General features: G+C 45.7%; 1 protein-coding gene across 5 annotated transcripts in view; it reads left to right on the plus strand.

Moving 5' to 3' along the window:
- The window catches only part of HLF (HLF transcription factor, PAR bZIP family member), a 54,623-nt gene extending 48,505 nt beyond the window's left edge, over window positions 1-6,118 (plus strand). For all 5 annotated transcript variants that reach the window (XM_035720298.2, XM_025439801.3, XM_025439805.3 and 2 more), the window contains exon 4: window positions 1,710-6,118. In XM_035720298.2, coding sequence (XP_035576191.2) covers window positions 1,710-1,925 — 216 coding nt within the window. In that variant the 3' untranslated portion in view covers window positions 1,926-6,118. The remainder of the gene's footprint in view (window positions 1-1,709) is intronic.
- The last annotated feature ends 10,190 nt before the right edge of the window (window positions 6,119-16,308 follow it).

Consider the following 16,308-nt stretch of genomic DNA (forward strand, 5'->3'; position numbering starts at 1 on the left):
CTGGAACCTTCACTGTTGTTAATATGCCCGTAGGTCCTCCTAGCTCTGGGGAGTCATTTGACTCTTTTTGCTCCTCCTAGATCACCCCATTCAGCTAGCCTGGCCTCTCTCCCCTTCCTTCAGTCCTCTGTCCCCTTCCTCAAGCACAACAACAAATCCCACCAATGGCCACCCCATACTAGCCCCGAGCTGGTTTAGCCAGCTGTTCTTCAAAGGACAGCCCTCTTCTCTGGAAGAAGGATGCTAGTACCAGCTATTGTGAAGATCATCTTTTTCACTTAGTTACATATTATTATGAAACATGAAGAAAGCCAGGAGTGCTTTATAAATAAGGTACCGGTATCAGATCATTGCTGGCCGGCAGAAGGTGCATGCACCTGCGTTCTCTCTCACACTTCCTGTCTCTCTGCAGGGCACATGTTTGCCAAGGGTAATGGGTAGGCATGGGATGCACCACTGATCTTGAGACGTCCTTGCAGCCTTGGTCCCCACTCATGTGACCTCCTCCAATGCCAGCTGCCCTTCACAATCCCGGGGGGAGGGTGAGAACTGTCTTCAACTCACTTACTCTAGGTGACCGGTAACTGCAAGGATTAGCCTTGCTAGGATGGAGGGATTTGCTGTTGCAAGTTGCTGAAAAGAGAGAATTGCAGAACACACCAGGTGGCACCACAGATGAATTGGTTAGGCCTAAAAGAAGATTTATATTTCTTCGTCTTCCTCGGAAAGTTTCCCCCTTTTTTTGGCAAGGAGAGCAATGATGGGGGGGCGGGGACTGCACACGATGCTTTCACACCGACCGTGTTTAAGTAGTACCCAGGTGAATAAAGGCCTAAGAGTTAAATAGGAAATTAAATTCTTTAAATGCTAGCCATCAACATGAGCATATTGATCAGAGGCGGGTGGAAGTTTTTTGTTTGTTCTTTAATTTCTGTTTTTAATGACCAAGGCACTAGATCAGAAAGATAGAAAAGGTGAAAGATCCTACCTCTCTCCTTGGCGTCCCTCCTCCAATCCCCCTTGTAGAGGCACCACTTTTAATAGCTTGGCACAAATCCTTCTGGGCCTCTTTCTATGAATATACAATATTATGATTTTTTTTTTAACCAAAGTGGGACGAGGCCATACATATTAATCAGCAAATTGCCGTTGTTTCCACCCACAGAGTGGTATGTCATGAACATCTCTTTGGTTCAGCTGGATCATTATTTGTAACAGCTGCAGAGTATCCTTTTGTAGGACTCCCATCATCATATAGTCATTAAATCTCCTACTGATTAGTTTCCCCCCTAGAGACAATGCCGCCGTAAGCATGCCGCGCCCGTGTCTGTGTGCAGGTGCATGCGGACGGGCGGACGCTGAGGCCGCAGCAGTGGAGCTGGTCCATCCAGGGCGCCAGGTGGCCTTGCGGCAGGGTGGGAAGGACTTTGACCAGCCAGCCCCGTGGGAGGGAGGCGCTCTTACACTGTTCCCCAAGAGCGCAGAGGGGCCTGGTGTAGTTCGGGGTGTGAGGTGGGCCCCCCGCCTTCGTGGGCCTCTGGCTGGGCCCGGTCGGGCACCTACCTGCCGGGCAGAGAGAAGGGCGGGCGCTGGGACCCGGCCCGGCAGGTGCGCCCTTGCGCGGGAGGCAGGTGCCAGGGGCGCAGCGGGCCGGGGAGGACACCTGAAGCCTAACGCCTTGTCTCTCCCTCCCCGTGACCAACGAGCAGGACGACAAGTACTGGGCCCGGCGCAGGAAGAACAACATGGCAGCCAAGCGCTCCCGCGACGCCCGGCGGCTGAAGGAGAACCAGATCGCAATCCGGGCGTCCTTCCTGGAGAAGGAGAACTCGGCCCTGCGCCAGGAGGTGGCTGACTTGCGGAAGGAGCTGGGCAAATGCAAGAACATCCTTGCCAAGTACGAGGCCAGGCACGGGCCCCTGTAGGGCGGCGGGTCCTGTGGGACCGAGTGTCCCGCCCGCCAGCACGCGGCCCGGACCCACCTCTCTGCCATCAGCACTTTACCGGAGGCCTCGACCGGCCGGCGCTCTGGGCGCACCTGCCCCTGCACCTGCCGCCCCAGGCAGCCCTCTCGTCGTCGTCTTTCAGTTCCGAAAGGAAAGGTGCCGTGTTTCTACCGGACTGCGGAGGCCCGCACCCCAGCCCGCGGGGCCCCCGCCGCCCCCTCCCGTGCCCCCCCGCGCCCAGGGGCCCCGGTGGGCTCTCACCTGTCCAGACTACGAGCTCTCGTTTCTGTTTAATCCGTAAGTGACCATGCTGATAAGGTGCACAGAAATCACTTAGCACTACACTGCAGCTCTCGCTCTCCTCTCTCTCTCCCTCTCTCCCTCTCTCTCTCTCTCTCTCTCTCTCTCTCTCTCTCTCTCTCTCTCGGTTATAGGTTGCTTTCCTCCTATTTTCCGTTTTGGTGATAACTGTCTTCAAATTTAAAGTGCTGTTTAGATTTATTAGATTCCCATATTTACTTACTGCTATCTACTAAGTTTCCTTTTAATTCTACCAACCCCAGATAAGTAAGAGTACTCTTCTAGAACACAGAGTGTGTTTTTGCACCGTCTGTACCTAAAGCAATAATCCTATCGTACGCTAGAGCATGCTGCCTGAGTATTACTAGTGGACATAGGATATGTTCCCTACCTAAGAATTTCACTGTCTTTTAAAACACAAAAATTACAGTAATGCATTTGAGCATGCCCAGAACATCCCCAGGACAGGGAAGCAGAGGGAAATGCCAGGTGTCAGAACGAGGGGTTAATTTATCAGTGTAGGAGCCAAAATAAATTGCATCTTGGAACAGCTTTTGACATTGATATGTCTGGTTTTGTTTTCTCCCGTCCCTCACCCTCCCACTTTTCTAGATACCTTTTGCCATACCCTCTTGATATTCAAAACAATTACTTAAGATTCAGTTTTCCCCATTTTTTTGGTAATATATATATTTTTGTGAATTATACCTTGCTGTTTTTAAAAATCAGTTAATTAAGTTAATAAGTTGATGTTTTGTAAGACCCTTTTCCCTAGTGGTGTCATTTTTGAATGCTTCATAAATTAATGGTTCTGGAGCTTATGTTTCTAATTTTCTGTTTGCTTTTTGAACGTATGTGCTCTTATAAAGTGGACTTCTGAAAAATGAATGTAAAAGACACTGGTGTATCTCAGAAGAGGATGGTGTTGTCACAAACTGTGGTTAATCCAATCAATTTAAATGTTTACTATAGACCAAAAGGAGAGATTATTAAATTGTTTAATGTTTATACAGAGTAATTATAGGAAGTTCTTTTTTGTACAGTATTTTTCAGATATAAATACTGACAATGTATTTTGGAAGACATATATTATATATAGCAAAGAGAAAAGGAAAACTATTCCATGTTTTAAAATTATATAGCAAAGATATATATTCATCAATGTTGTACAGAGAAGAAGCGCTTGGGGGTTTTTGAAGTCTTTAATATTTTAAGCCTATCACTGATACATCAGCATGTTTTTTTGCTTTAAATTAAAATTTTATGACAGCATCGAAGCTTGGTGTGACGAATCCTGCTCTAAAATATATAAGGAGCTTTCTTGTTTCCTATTAGGTCTCGGAGAGAAGTCAGTTAACGTCACCCAAAAGCACAAAGTGGATGTTAGTCAAATATTTATTGGATGATACAGTGTTTTTTTAGGAAAAGCATCTGCCACGAAAATGTTCACTTCAAAGTTATGAGTTCCTGGAATGAAATAATCACTGCAAGCACCCCAGACAATTCTGTTCTCCTCTGTGGGCACGTGCGTCTAATGCAATATAAGGTTGATATTGGTGTTATGTGTATGGTTTATAATTTGATAGATGTTTTGACTTTAAAGATGATTGTTCTTTTGTTTCACAAAGTTGTGTAATGTCAAGAGATTCTGCTGTTATTGCAAAGAAACATTTTGTGCTAGATTAAAACACCCTTTCATCAGTGGGATTTTCTACTCTCCTGCCTCCAGAGTATCTAATTATTTAATGACCTGGTGGTTTCCTGGTCAGTCCACCGGCAGAGCTTCTGTTATAGGGTCATAGTCTTGGTAACCCTGACCAGTAGGATATTCCTACTTAGAAATCCCTTTTGTTCCGAGCTACAGATTATGGTGGGAAATGGGAGAGCATTGGAATCAAAATGCATGGTTCAGGTATACGACCAGTAAAATAAATAAAACCTGTGGCCAAGTTCCGAAGCAGAACTGAATAAGTGATATTAAGTAAGAGACACGGGTGGACATGCAAAGTTGGCTTTTTTATAGGTAAAGAGACCAATGGCAGCAGAATTATTAAGTGGCAGTAGTTACTAAAACAATGACAAGCAGTATCTTTTAAGTGGAGAAGTGAGGCACCATGGACCATCCAAGTTAACTACAGTATGAGATGGTAGCTGAAAAACCGTATTTGAGCCCTGGTCTTTCTTGGAATTAGGCTGTTTGTATCAAATGAGGATCGCAAATGTTCTCTGCAGAAGAAATAAAAAGATTATAATAAAACGTATTCTTTGGTGTGCCAGGAGAGGTTTCAGAAAACCTACCTCGTCTTAAAATGTAAAAACTTTGGAGTCTGTATGCGTGCCTTCTATGTAGGTCATTGTCACCACACACACATGAACACTCATTCCTGGACTCACTGCTTTCTGTCTAGGGCAATTAACTAGTAAATAAGGCAATTCTGCTAAATGGCGTGGGAAGTCATGGCCCAATCTGGAATGACTTGGATCAACCAGGGTCAAATGAGTCCTGCAGACTGCAGCTATTAAAAGTCCTGTTGTCATTTTTCACCTTTTCATCATAAGCATCTTTGGGAGATTAATTACTTGGCCATTAAAAATGAATCCAAATCATGTCATGCCAACATCATTTAGACACAATTTGGAATGAGCGGCCTGGGACTTCCTGACAAGGTCATGCTATCGTTTCTGTGGACGAGACTTGCAGAGGAAGGCAACAGCTGATCAGCCTGTCCTGCTGCCCATGCCACTGGAGGCTGTAGGGAGGGGTGGGAGGGCTGTAAATGATCATATCCTCCTTTTGAGAAAGTGCCCACCTTCTGACCATTCAAAACACCCAATGGGCAAGACTGTGATGGGCCTTTCGTCTTCCAATGTGACAGGCCTGTGTGAAGCCATCTCTCAAAGCAGAACAACTGGTTGAGGACAGCACGGATGGGATTTGGCATTGGGTGGGTAGGATTCTATTACTAGATAACCTACAGTTTCCTTCCGACTCACTGGTTTTGTGAGGGAACACACGATAATTCTAAATGTGCATATGGAAGGTCCTCTGATTTTGGAAGAGTCAAAAAGAATTTTAGGTGGAGCCTCTCTCTTTCACCCACCCCGAGTAAAACAACAGGCATTTTGTAACATGCAGTTATGCTTGGTTTGGGTTTTTTTGTTTTTTGTTTTGTTTTTTTGTTTTTGTTTTTGTTTTTGTTTTTGTTTTTGTTTTTTGTTTTTTGTAGTTTCTCTAGTTTCCCCCAATGTTCCTTTTAGGAAAACTCACACTTTCGCAGAATTAACCAGAGCAATCCCAAGGCAGGCTGGCTTGGCCTCTTTGTGGGTGTGGCATGCAGAGGCTGGGATTTAACCTGGGGCCAGCAAGCTGCAGGTGATAGGAAACCATGTGGTAGATTTCTTCTGTTCTCAGGGCGCCAGCTTCCTGCTGAGGGTTCCTGGGCCTCACTGGAGAGGCCATGGTCTCCTCTTAGCTTTCTCTATAATTAATAATGTCATTCTAAAAATGAGCAAAGCCTTATCTTAGATCTTGGTTGAATTGGACTTGCCAACTGAAGTCAGTACATTTTGCAGAGGGCCAGGTGTGGGTAGAGGAGTGCATGCGTGTGTGTGTGTGTGTGTGTGTGTGTGTGTGAATATTTAAGTCTAATCGTAACATCTTTAATTCTGGAGCACCTTACCAAACGTAACAATAACCATAACCATTATCCTTTTGGCAACACCACAAAGGTTGCATCTGTTAAACAGGTACAAACTAATGTGAGGTCAGTTTAATTGTACACCAAGATATTGGTGGTGTTTATGCTGTTAAGTCCAAACCTTTATCTGTCTGTTATTCTTAATGCTTAATAAACTTTGAATTTTTTCCTTTCTTTCATGTATTTTTATTGACAGTCTATTAGAAATTAGGTTCTGTTCCCAATCCTATCACCAAGAGACCATTTAGAGATTAATTACTTCGATGATAAATAATATTACTATGTAATCAGTGATACATTACTATCTATTGAGTACTTATGTGCCAGACTCTTTGCTAAACACTGACATGGAATATTTTATTTAATCCCATATCAATTCTATGAGGTGGGGTCTATCATTATTCCCATTTCACAGAAGGGAAAAGAGAAGGTGTGGGAGGTTAAGCAACTTGTCTGACATTATGTAGGTAGAGGTGACAGAAATGAATCCTGGCCCATTGGATGGGCATCATTTAGAGCACTGGTTCCCAAAAACCAGTCCAAAGACTGGTTGGATGTATAAGAATAAACCGGGAACATATTCCAGGACTACAGATCCAGTAACTCTGAGTCACTAGAAAGAAAATGAATTGTTTAAAGGCTTCCAGCTAACTCCCATGTGTGGCCAAGTAATTGGAAGCGAAGATTTACAGACTTGACCTTAATTTGAGTTCATGACTCAGGGGAGCCATGCAGAAGCTTCAAAATTACCATAATTACCTGAAATTGTATGCAACTTTTCATATATAAACATATTTATTTTTCTGTAGGGGAGATCCACAGCTTCCCCCTTCCACCCGCCCCCCCAAGGAATCTGTAATGCAAGATGGAATAAAAACCACGTTTACGGATTTATAGAAGGGCAGACACAGTGCAGTGGTGCTCAGGCCTGGCAGCCCATTAGTCTCACCTGGGGAGCTCCAAACACTGGCACTGCATGGGCTGTAGCCCAGGCCAAGGAACTCAGCATCTTGGGCATGAGAGAAGGGAACTCTGGGGTGAGGATCTCGGTGACTCAAATCTGTCACTTAGCAGGTGTATGACCTTGAGCAGCACTAAGCATTTTTTAACCTAGACCTCCTCTTCTGTGAGATGAAGTTGTAATTTCTACCTCTGAGGGTTGTGGGGAGAATGACTTCATAAAAAATCATAAGCCCGCAACAAATACCTGTCATGGGGGCCCAGGAAAGGGGAATGTGGGCTAGGAGCAATTTTTCCAATTCACTATCTCAGACCATTTGTTCCTTCAAAGTGGACAGGAAACAATTCTCCTGCTCAGAAGAAGGAGCAGGTGGCTGGAGGAATGAGGGATGCCACATAGATGTGGTTTCGTATTCTGACATCCCTAATAGATCATAGCTTGGACACAGGTCAGTAGGCATCCACTCCGTGGCGTCTTCCCATTTAGATCGCGCTGTTAGGGTTCAGCTCTACTTTCATCGCCAAACACCTTTCTCCTCTCTGAGGAGAGTGGGAGTAGACACAGATACCTTAAGATTCTCTTTGGGTGACTGATTTTATATATGGCCTCTTCAAATCTCTTAGAGGAGGTGACTGCCTCCCCCATGCCTGGAGAGGCTCTGGCCTCCAAGATGGCAGGAACTGGTAGGAAGCCAAGCTGTATGGAAGCCCAGTCATTCACAAGCGCTCCGTCCCCAGGGTCCCTTGCCTGCTGCCCATGGGGGATGGCTTTCCATTCAAACTTAAAATATAACCAACTGCCCAACCATCAAGCCCCCCTCTTCAAAGTATATGAATTAAGTTCCCTCTTTGAAAATCACTGGCTTAGAAGTCTCTTTGGGCATCTTTAGCCAGGGACTGGGTGAGAATTATTGAAATCTTGCCTTTGTAGTCAGGAGATAGCTTCTTGCTAATAAATCAAAAGGACCTTTTAGAGAAGAAAGGCCCGAGTGAAGATGGTGGTGAGATTCCTCTGCCTGTCTGGGCTTTGAGTCAGTGAGGACTTGGGACCAAAGGCCCCTCTCTCTGACTTCTTTTCATCCTGCAAACCCTGGCTCAGTGCCAGGAAACAATTGGAAAAGCTAACAGTCACTGAATCCTAAACCCTCAACCTGCCACATCTCATTTAATCCTTATGCTACAAAATAGGTAATATTCTTATCCCTGTTTTGCAGATGAAGGATGGGCTCAAGAGAGGAAGTAGGAGAATTTAAGCCCAGGCTGAAAGGCTGATTTGAGAGTTTGTGTTCTACACCACTCCAGTGCACGCTTTCAAGTCCGTGCTCAGCAAAGGTAGACGGCAGTTGCCGTGGTTAGGAGGGTGAGCAGGGGGCAGGTGAGCCTGGACGTGAGTCCCAGATCCCTCACTCACCATCCATCCAACATGGACAGTTCACCAAATCGCCCTGAGTTTTAACTGTAAAATGGGCATCACAGTAGTCTCCTTGTAGGGGTCTTACTCGAACTAAGTGAGAACGTGCATCTAAAACACTTAAATAGATGCTCAGAGTGTGATAGGGATTCAGTATTTCCTTTTTGTAATAATAATAGTAATTGTTAGTAAAAACCGCTGGCGATGTGCTACGACAGAGTCAGACCATATATTATATATTTTAGTGGATGCATTTTCATTCTGCAAATACTTGATTCAAGAGTCACCGCTGTGTTTTCAAGACATCCGGGTTCTACATGGATGAGTGAACTGGGGAGGGAGTGTGGCCGCTTCATGAAACAAATTGTGTTTCTGAGATGGATTTTATAATCATAAAATTCATGAAGCATCACTAATTTGAAGCCAATTATGCTGCCTTGGATTGGGATTTGGGAGAACCTTTTTTGAATCAGTGTACTGAATGGTGCTAAAATGGTGACACTTGTAGCTTGAGAATGTCCCCTGCTCACACAGGGATGAGAAGTCCTGGTGATTCCCAGGAGCTCTCCTGGTAGCTTCTGTTATCAGGCCTGCCTCGGTCTCCTTGCAAATACTTATACCTATACTGTATCTATACCTATACCCATATCTATCTTTATACATACAGTTGCATGCACATACAGTTGGCCCTCAAACAGCACAGTTTGATTTGTGTGGGTCCATGTATATGCAGATTTTTTCAATAAATACAGTACAGTACTGTAAATGTATTTTCTCTTCGTTATGACTTTCTTAATATTTTTTCTCTAGCTTACTTTATCATAAGAACACAGTACATAGGGACACCTGGGTGGCTCAGCAGTTGAGCATCTGCCTTTGGCTCAGGGCATGATCCCGGGATCCGGGATTGGGTCCCGCTTTGGGCTCCCTGCAGCGAGCCTGCTTCTCCCTCTGCCTATGTCTCTGCCTCTCTCTCTGTCTCTCATTGAATAAATGAATAAAATATTTTAAAAAAAAGAACACAGTACATAATACATCTAACATACGAAATATGTGTTAAATGACTATTTATGTAATCAGTAAAGCTTCCAGTCAAAAGTGGCTATTAGTAGTTTAGATTTTCAAGAGTCAAAAGTCATATGCAGATTTTCAACTGTGTAGAGGGTCAGTATCCCAAACCCCCATGTTGTTTAAGGGTCAACTGTACATATATATAAATATAAATTATATATATTAGATGTTAGATATGCATATATATATTATATACTATAGATATGTTAACTCCTACTAATCAGCCACAGACACAGGCCCAAGTATTGACTATCCCTGATGAGGGTAAGCAATATGTCAACGGCTTACCAAATCCATTCCTTTTCCTTCCAGACATTCAGCCAGACCACTTTTTCCAGCCTCCCTTGCATGTAGTGTGGCCATGCCGCTGAATTCCAGCCACTAGAATATGAGCAGATGTGAGCATGGCTATCACTTCACGATTGGCCCAAAACATTACCATGTGGTCCCTTTCTCTTCCCTTCCTTCTGGCTCCAGCAGGTGTCCTGAGAAGATAAAGACAAGGAAGGGACCTAGGTCTCTGAGTCACTGAACTATCACATGAAAGAGGAAAAAAACTTCTCTGAATGAAACCTTTGAGAGACTGGAGTTGGCTATTGCAATGTCCCACTTGCCCTGATATGAGGGGCTTCTGAAGTCCAGTGACCTTATCTGATATCTTGACATCTTTGCCACTCCCCAGGCTAGTGAGTGGAGGACAGTTCCTGGTTGGAATCCAGGCTCATCCCCTCTCACATACATGACTTTGAGGTTGGCCTACCTCCTGGACAGACCTCCCACCCTGGTTGGACCATCAGAACATTACTGCCTACATGTTGCCTCCCTGTGTCCTGCATTTGAACACTGTCCAGAGCTGTCCAGCTGCTCTCAGGAGGGCCAGTCTCTATACTGGGTGCAGCCTTCCTAGTCCTCATACCCTCCCCCATCTAGACTCCTCCTGGCCACATAGGCCTTCCTCTATTCCTCACCCCAGATTGTAGATACTCACTTAGAAATGAGGCCTAACATCTCTTTGAGCATGATCTCCCCATTTTTTCCCCTCACGTACTCCCTAAAATTATTTTTAAAACATGAACCTGCATTTCATATTATAGAGCTAGCATCCAAAATATGCTATCACAGGTTTAAATAGTTGCAAAGGACACAGTAACTGCTCTAAATTTTGGCAATTTAAGGTAAGCCAACGTGTTGCTCTTTTTAACGGAGCCAGTGACCCCTACCGATCTAATACCTACCAACACCCATTTGAAAAAATGCGGTTGGAATCTGTGCTTTACTTCTTCTTCCCTCAAAATCATTATTTCTGTTGTATTTGTTCAATTTGTTTCTCAGGTAATACGTTTTTGTGTTTGAAAGTCTTGTATTGAGCCTCCATGTTTTTAAGCCAGAAGATCATGTCTATAAACTGAAATTATTATTTTTATTTTCCCAGAACAGAAAGCTCAAAAAGTTTAAAATTTTTTTCTTTACATATGATTGACGGTTACCTTTATTTCTATTATGTAATTGATAAAACCATATCATATATTAACAGTTTTGATAATTATTGATCTTAAAAAGCAAAATTTTTTAAAAATTATTTATTTATTGGAGAGAGAGAAAGCATGTGAGAAGGGGGAGAGTCAGAGAGAGAAGCAGACTCCCTGCTGAGCAGGAAGCCCAATGTGGGGCTTGATCCTGGGACTCAGAATCATAACCTGAGCCAAAGGCAGCTGCTTAACCAACTGAGCCACTTAGGTGCCCCCTAAAAAGCAAAACTTTAGTGGAACTGCCAATCTAGGGAAATAAATGTGCATAGTTTTGGTGCCTCAATAACAGGAGGGTTCACCAACAGCCAATCACCTCATTGTCCCCTTGTCCCCAAAATGTCCCAAATATTTTGATACCTGGAACTAGAGCCCTAAACCACAGTAAGATTTAGGGTGGGTAAGAGTATGCCTATCTTTGGTAAAGTGAAAGGAGTCCGATTGCCTAAGGAAGGAAAGAAAGGGAGAACCAGCACAAGGCCTCCGTCACAAGCACTTTCACTGACAGATTGGTTTAAGCAAAAGTACATATAGAAGTTAAAGATCTAGGGATCCCTGGGTGGTGCAGCGGTTTGGCGCCTGCCTTTGGCCCAGGGCGTGATTCTGGGGAACCGGGATCGAATCCCACATCGGGCTCCTGGGGCATGGAGCCTGCTTCTCCCTCTGCCTGTGTCTCTGCCTCTATCTCTCTCTCTCTGACTATCATAAGTAAATAAAAAAAAAAGTTAGATATTAAAAAAAAAAAAAGAAGTTAAAGATCTAGACATCCCCTTAAAATTGGCCTGTGCACACATATCCCTTGGATGTACTCTGCGTAGCACTAGATGCATGGCTCCGCTAGCCTGAGGATCACGCTGGTTCAATGTTGTGTGGGTGGGATTATGAAGCAGAAAGGTCATTTGGCCATGTCTTACATTTTGAAGGCCTCAAATTAAGATGTTTGATTTGTCACCAAAAGCATATATATTCACAGAGATAGAATGACAACTGTCTTGAGTAACTTTCTTTGGGGACTTCTTTGTCTTTTTAAGATTCATAAAACAGAACTGGCCTTAAACCTCCCTCAACCTCTGCTGGGGAGCAGGATGGATGTGGGAGGGCTCTGCAGGGAAGAGGATGCTAGAGCAAGGGGAGGAAAAGCAGGAGTTTGTCAGGAAAGATGGGGAGGGACATCCCAAGTAGCAGTACAGAAATGAGAGAGAACAGAACCCTCCTGGGAGTGATAGGACTGTTGGATGTAAGGTATGAGGGGGAGAGTGATGGGAAATGAGGTATGGCCAGGCCATGAATATCCTTGCACACCGCTTTAAGGCCTTTGGACTTTATCCTGATCAAAAGAATGACATAAGCAGTTCCTGTATTAGAAAGATGATACTGGCAGCTACTGGGAAGATGGATTGCAGGGAATTAGGAAGAGTTGAGGGAACTTTCTACATTAGTCTTTGAATAAGGCTCTAGGGATGAGATGGATGGATAGATTCAAGAGCTATTTAGGGAGCTTGAATCCATGGGATTTGGTAGAAGAGTCAAGGACAGCTCGAGGGTTTTATTATATGATCTCAGTTGATCAATGGTTCACAGCCAGGGATGCACAGAAGGATCATCTGAGGGAGCTTATAAAAAAACTCATGTCTGCACCACCCTGAGACTTGCATGGAAGGCCAGCCTATCTTCCTCAGAAAGCTCTCCCAGTTTACTCTCCCTTGTGCCCCCAGGTGGAACACTGCACTGAGCCTCAAAAGACCCTGGGAAGGATGTGGATCAGAAATCACAGCTTCCACTTTTCACTTTAAAAACAAAACAAAACAAAAACCCAATGCTTAAAGAATTTTGAAACCAGAATTTCTGGAGGAGAGCATCCAATTAGAAAATGGGAATGCCAGAATTTGTACTCATGCTCTTTGGACTCCAAGTCTTCTTTTGTGCCAGATATGCTAATCCTTGCCCATTGGCCCTATACAGACTCAAGTGTGGCTGATATGTGTGTACTTTATAAGCCCCATGTCCATCCATAGCTGCCTGAACCAGGAGGGACCTCTAACCCCAGAGAAGCAGCTCCATCAGGTCCACTGAGAATTTGATCTAACCATGGCTCTCAAACTTTGCTGCTCATTTGAATCACCTGGGGGACTTAAAAAAAAAAATCCTAATTCTCAGGTCATACTTCAAACCAGTTGTATCAGAATCTGCTGGGAAGCGTAGAATCCAGGCATCTAAGGTTAAGAAAAAAAGTCTCAGGTGATTCCAACTTCAGCTTGTGAATTAGTGACTTAAGTTCTCTCAAAGTGTGGTCCATTGACCAGCGTCATTTGCATCACTTGGGAGCTTTTTAGAAATGTAGACTCTTGGGCCCCGTGCCAGACTTACCAAACCAGAATCTGCATCTTAACAAGATCTCCAGGTGATGCCTGTGCGAGCTGCAGTTTGCAAAGCAGTCCTCCAAACAGCCCTGGAGAGACTGAATAAATCAGTGGAGGAGGGAATGCAAATTAGTAAAAGTCTTTGTAATCCTGCAAAGTCCTTGGACCTCACTGATTCCTGTCCTTCCTGATGTTTAGTCGTTCAGCCTCCCTTGGATTCAGTATGCTCTCTAGCATTATAATTACTTCTACCACCACCACACGTTTGATTGGGCTAACTTGAGCAGGCTTCTGTGTCTTGCAACCACGGAGGCCGCAAGACTCTAGCTTTTAAAACTTCCTTCATGGGATCCCTGGGTGGCTCAGCGGTTTGGCACCTGCCTTTGGCCCAGGGCGTGATCCTGGATCGAGTCCCGTATCGGGATCCCAGTATGGAGCCTGCTTTCTGTCTCTGCCTCTTTCTCTCTCTCTCTCTCTCTATCATGAATAAATAAATACATCTTAAAAAAAATAAAATAAAATTTCCTTCAGCTGGAATCAACCAAAGTGCTCTGCGCAGTGCTTCAGTATCATAGCAGGGACACTAAGTCATCACTGTGTTTTTGGTGCACGGTCCCGAGTTTCTCCTAAATGCTGTCTCTTCAGACCCAGCTCACCGGAGATGTGCAGCATTTGCCAAAGGTCAGTAACTATGTTTCTCTTTAAGTTGGGCTTGAGGATGTAGCCTGGAAATAGCACAGGTTTTGGAGCTGAATCAAACCTGGGTTCAAGCCCTGGCACCCATTGATTCAAGAAACAAATAACTCATGGAGCCCTCACTACGGAGAAGCCTTTTTTAGCTTGTAACGTCATACTTAGTCTTTCTGAGCCGCGGGGTCATTTAATGCCATCTCAGTGTTGGTCGCATTAAACAAGATAACATATATAAAGCACCTAGCAACCTGGAGTATTAGATACTCAACAAGTATTAGTTCTAGTCTGTCCCCTCACGTTGCCTAACGACCACCACCCTCCCAGCCCCTTCTACCTTGACCTTGCAGGAGACAAATAAGCTCCTGGGAGTGACCCAGGATTCGTGTCCTCTCTCTGGCCTTTGAAAGTCAAATGAATTAAACAACATGCGGAGGCACTGGGCACTCGAATCCCTTAGGCTAGATTTACTTGTAAGGTTTCCACCCTAACATATTACAGGAGAGGGACGGGACTGACAAAGGAATTTGGGAGAATCTCGCATCTACTACCCTTACTTTAAGACGAGGAATTGAACATTTGCTGGTGGAGACTGGAATCCACCCTAGGTTTGCAAACTTCTGTCTAAACTCATGCAGTGGGGAACCCTGGTGGCTCAGTGGTTTAGCACCGCCTTTAGCTGGGGTGTGATCCTGGAGACCTGGGATCGAGTCCCGAGTCGGGCTCCCTGCATGGAGCCTGCTTCTCCCTCTGCCTGTGTCTCTTCCTCTCTCTCATGAATAAATAAATAAAATCTTTAACAAAAATAATAAACTCATGCAGTAACATCAGCCTTGAGTCTAAGAACCATATCCCACCTTTAATCTTCACTCAGAGATAAACTGACAGAGTGGAGCTTCATGGACCTTTGAACCCCATAATCGTGAATTTTCGAAAGCCTCCCCAAAGTACCACGTGCTCAAGCAACCCCAGGATGCTTGCTTTACTTGTTGTGCCCAAGATTGCGAATCCGAGAAACCACCAAGGAGCCGACACTGATGCAAGTGCACGAGGGTTTATTTACAAGCTCGAGCTTGGGTCCAAGTATACCTGACACAGCGGAGCAGGAGCTTGGACCCCGAAGTGGGTTACAGCTGGGTTTTTTATGGGCTGGTCTAGGGGATCTTCAGAAGGGGGGGAGGAATTTTTTCCATTCCAATATGGGGGAGAGGGTGGGAGAGTTTCTTAAGATCTGATATGGGATTCTCTAACGAGGGCAATTCTGAGCTTTATTGTCTTTCCGATATGGGATTCCCTGCCGAGGATATTCTGCAGTTTTTCCCTGTAAAGTTCAGCTCTTATTTCCAGGGGCCTAAGATGGCTGTACTTGTGCTAATGCTAAACTTGAGGTGGAATGGCCTTGATTTTTCTTGGCCTCCACATACTAACATGGCTCCAGATTCTCCTAGATGCACCCCCACCACCCAAATAGATTGCAGCCCCCAAGCCACTTCCAGCTAGATATTCCGAAGCCGTGAGTGACCGGGGAGCCCAGGATGCGAAGAGCGGGGATCCCTGCCTTTGCACACGGACGCGAGGCCGCGGCCCGTTGGGGACTGGGAGGCTTTCCCAGGGCTTGGTTAGGTGGCCCAGCAGGAGGCCCCGGAGGAGCCGTGCAGGAAGGAAAGCGAAGGGCCGGCTCCTCAGGAATGGCTCGCTGGTGGGGATGCTCGGGAAGGGAAGGGTCCCCACCTGCGAACAGCCCGGCGCCCTGAACGCTGCCTCGCCTGCTCAGCTCCTCCAGCCCCGCTGCGAGGTGCTCAGGGTGCGACACAGAAGGAAACTGAGGCTTGGCCGCGGGGGGCGAGCCTTGTCCAGGCTCAGAGAGCAGGGGGGCCTGTGCTGCAGGTATAGGTCGACGTCCCCCCCTTCCCTCGGGGGGGGGGGCTGTGCCGCCCTCCGCCCACCACCTGTGTCTCTTCAAGGCCCTACCGACACACCCCAGCTTCCTCAGCTATAATTAATGAGTTTTGAATAAATTTTTTAAAATAACCAATGCCTTGGCCGGGGTGCTGACTCCGCGGCCTGCACCCTGGTGCTTCTCCACCCGCCACCTCTGAGATGGGCCAGGGTCATGACGGTGCCGGCAGGCCGGGGCGACTCCGCCTGGACAGGCAGGCCTGGCCTCGAATGAACCTGCTGCTCCTCCTCCTCCTCCTCCTCCTCCTATCTTTTCTGTTCGGAGCTTTGAAGGCCGGCAAATGAGCAAATGAGCGTCCTTTGACAAGGCTCCGAGGCGGCCCCAAGACGCCCCTCCGGCCCCAGGCCTGCTTCCTCTCGGGGCAGGAGGCTTTGCAGAAGTCCCTT

The sequence above is a fragment of the Canis lupus genome, chromosome 9, assembly GCF_003254725.2.
Source record: "Canis lupus dingo isolate Sandy chromosome 9, ASM325472v2, whole genome shotgun sequence".
Lineage (NCBI taxonomy): Eukaryota > Metazoa > Chordata > Mammalia > Carnivora > Canidae > Canis > Canis lupus.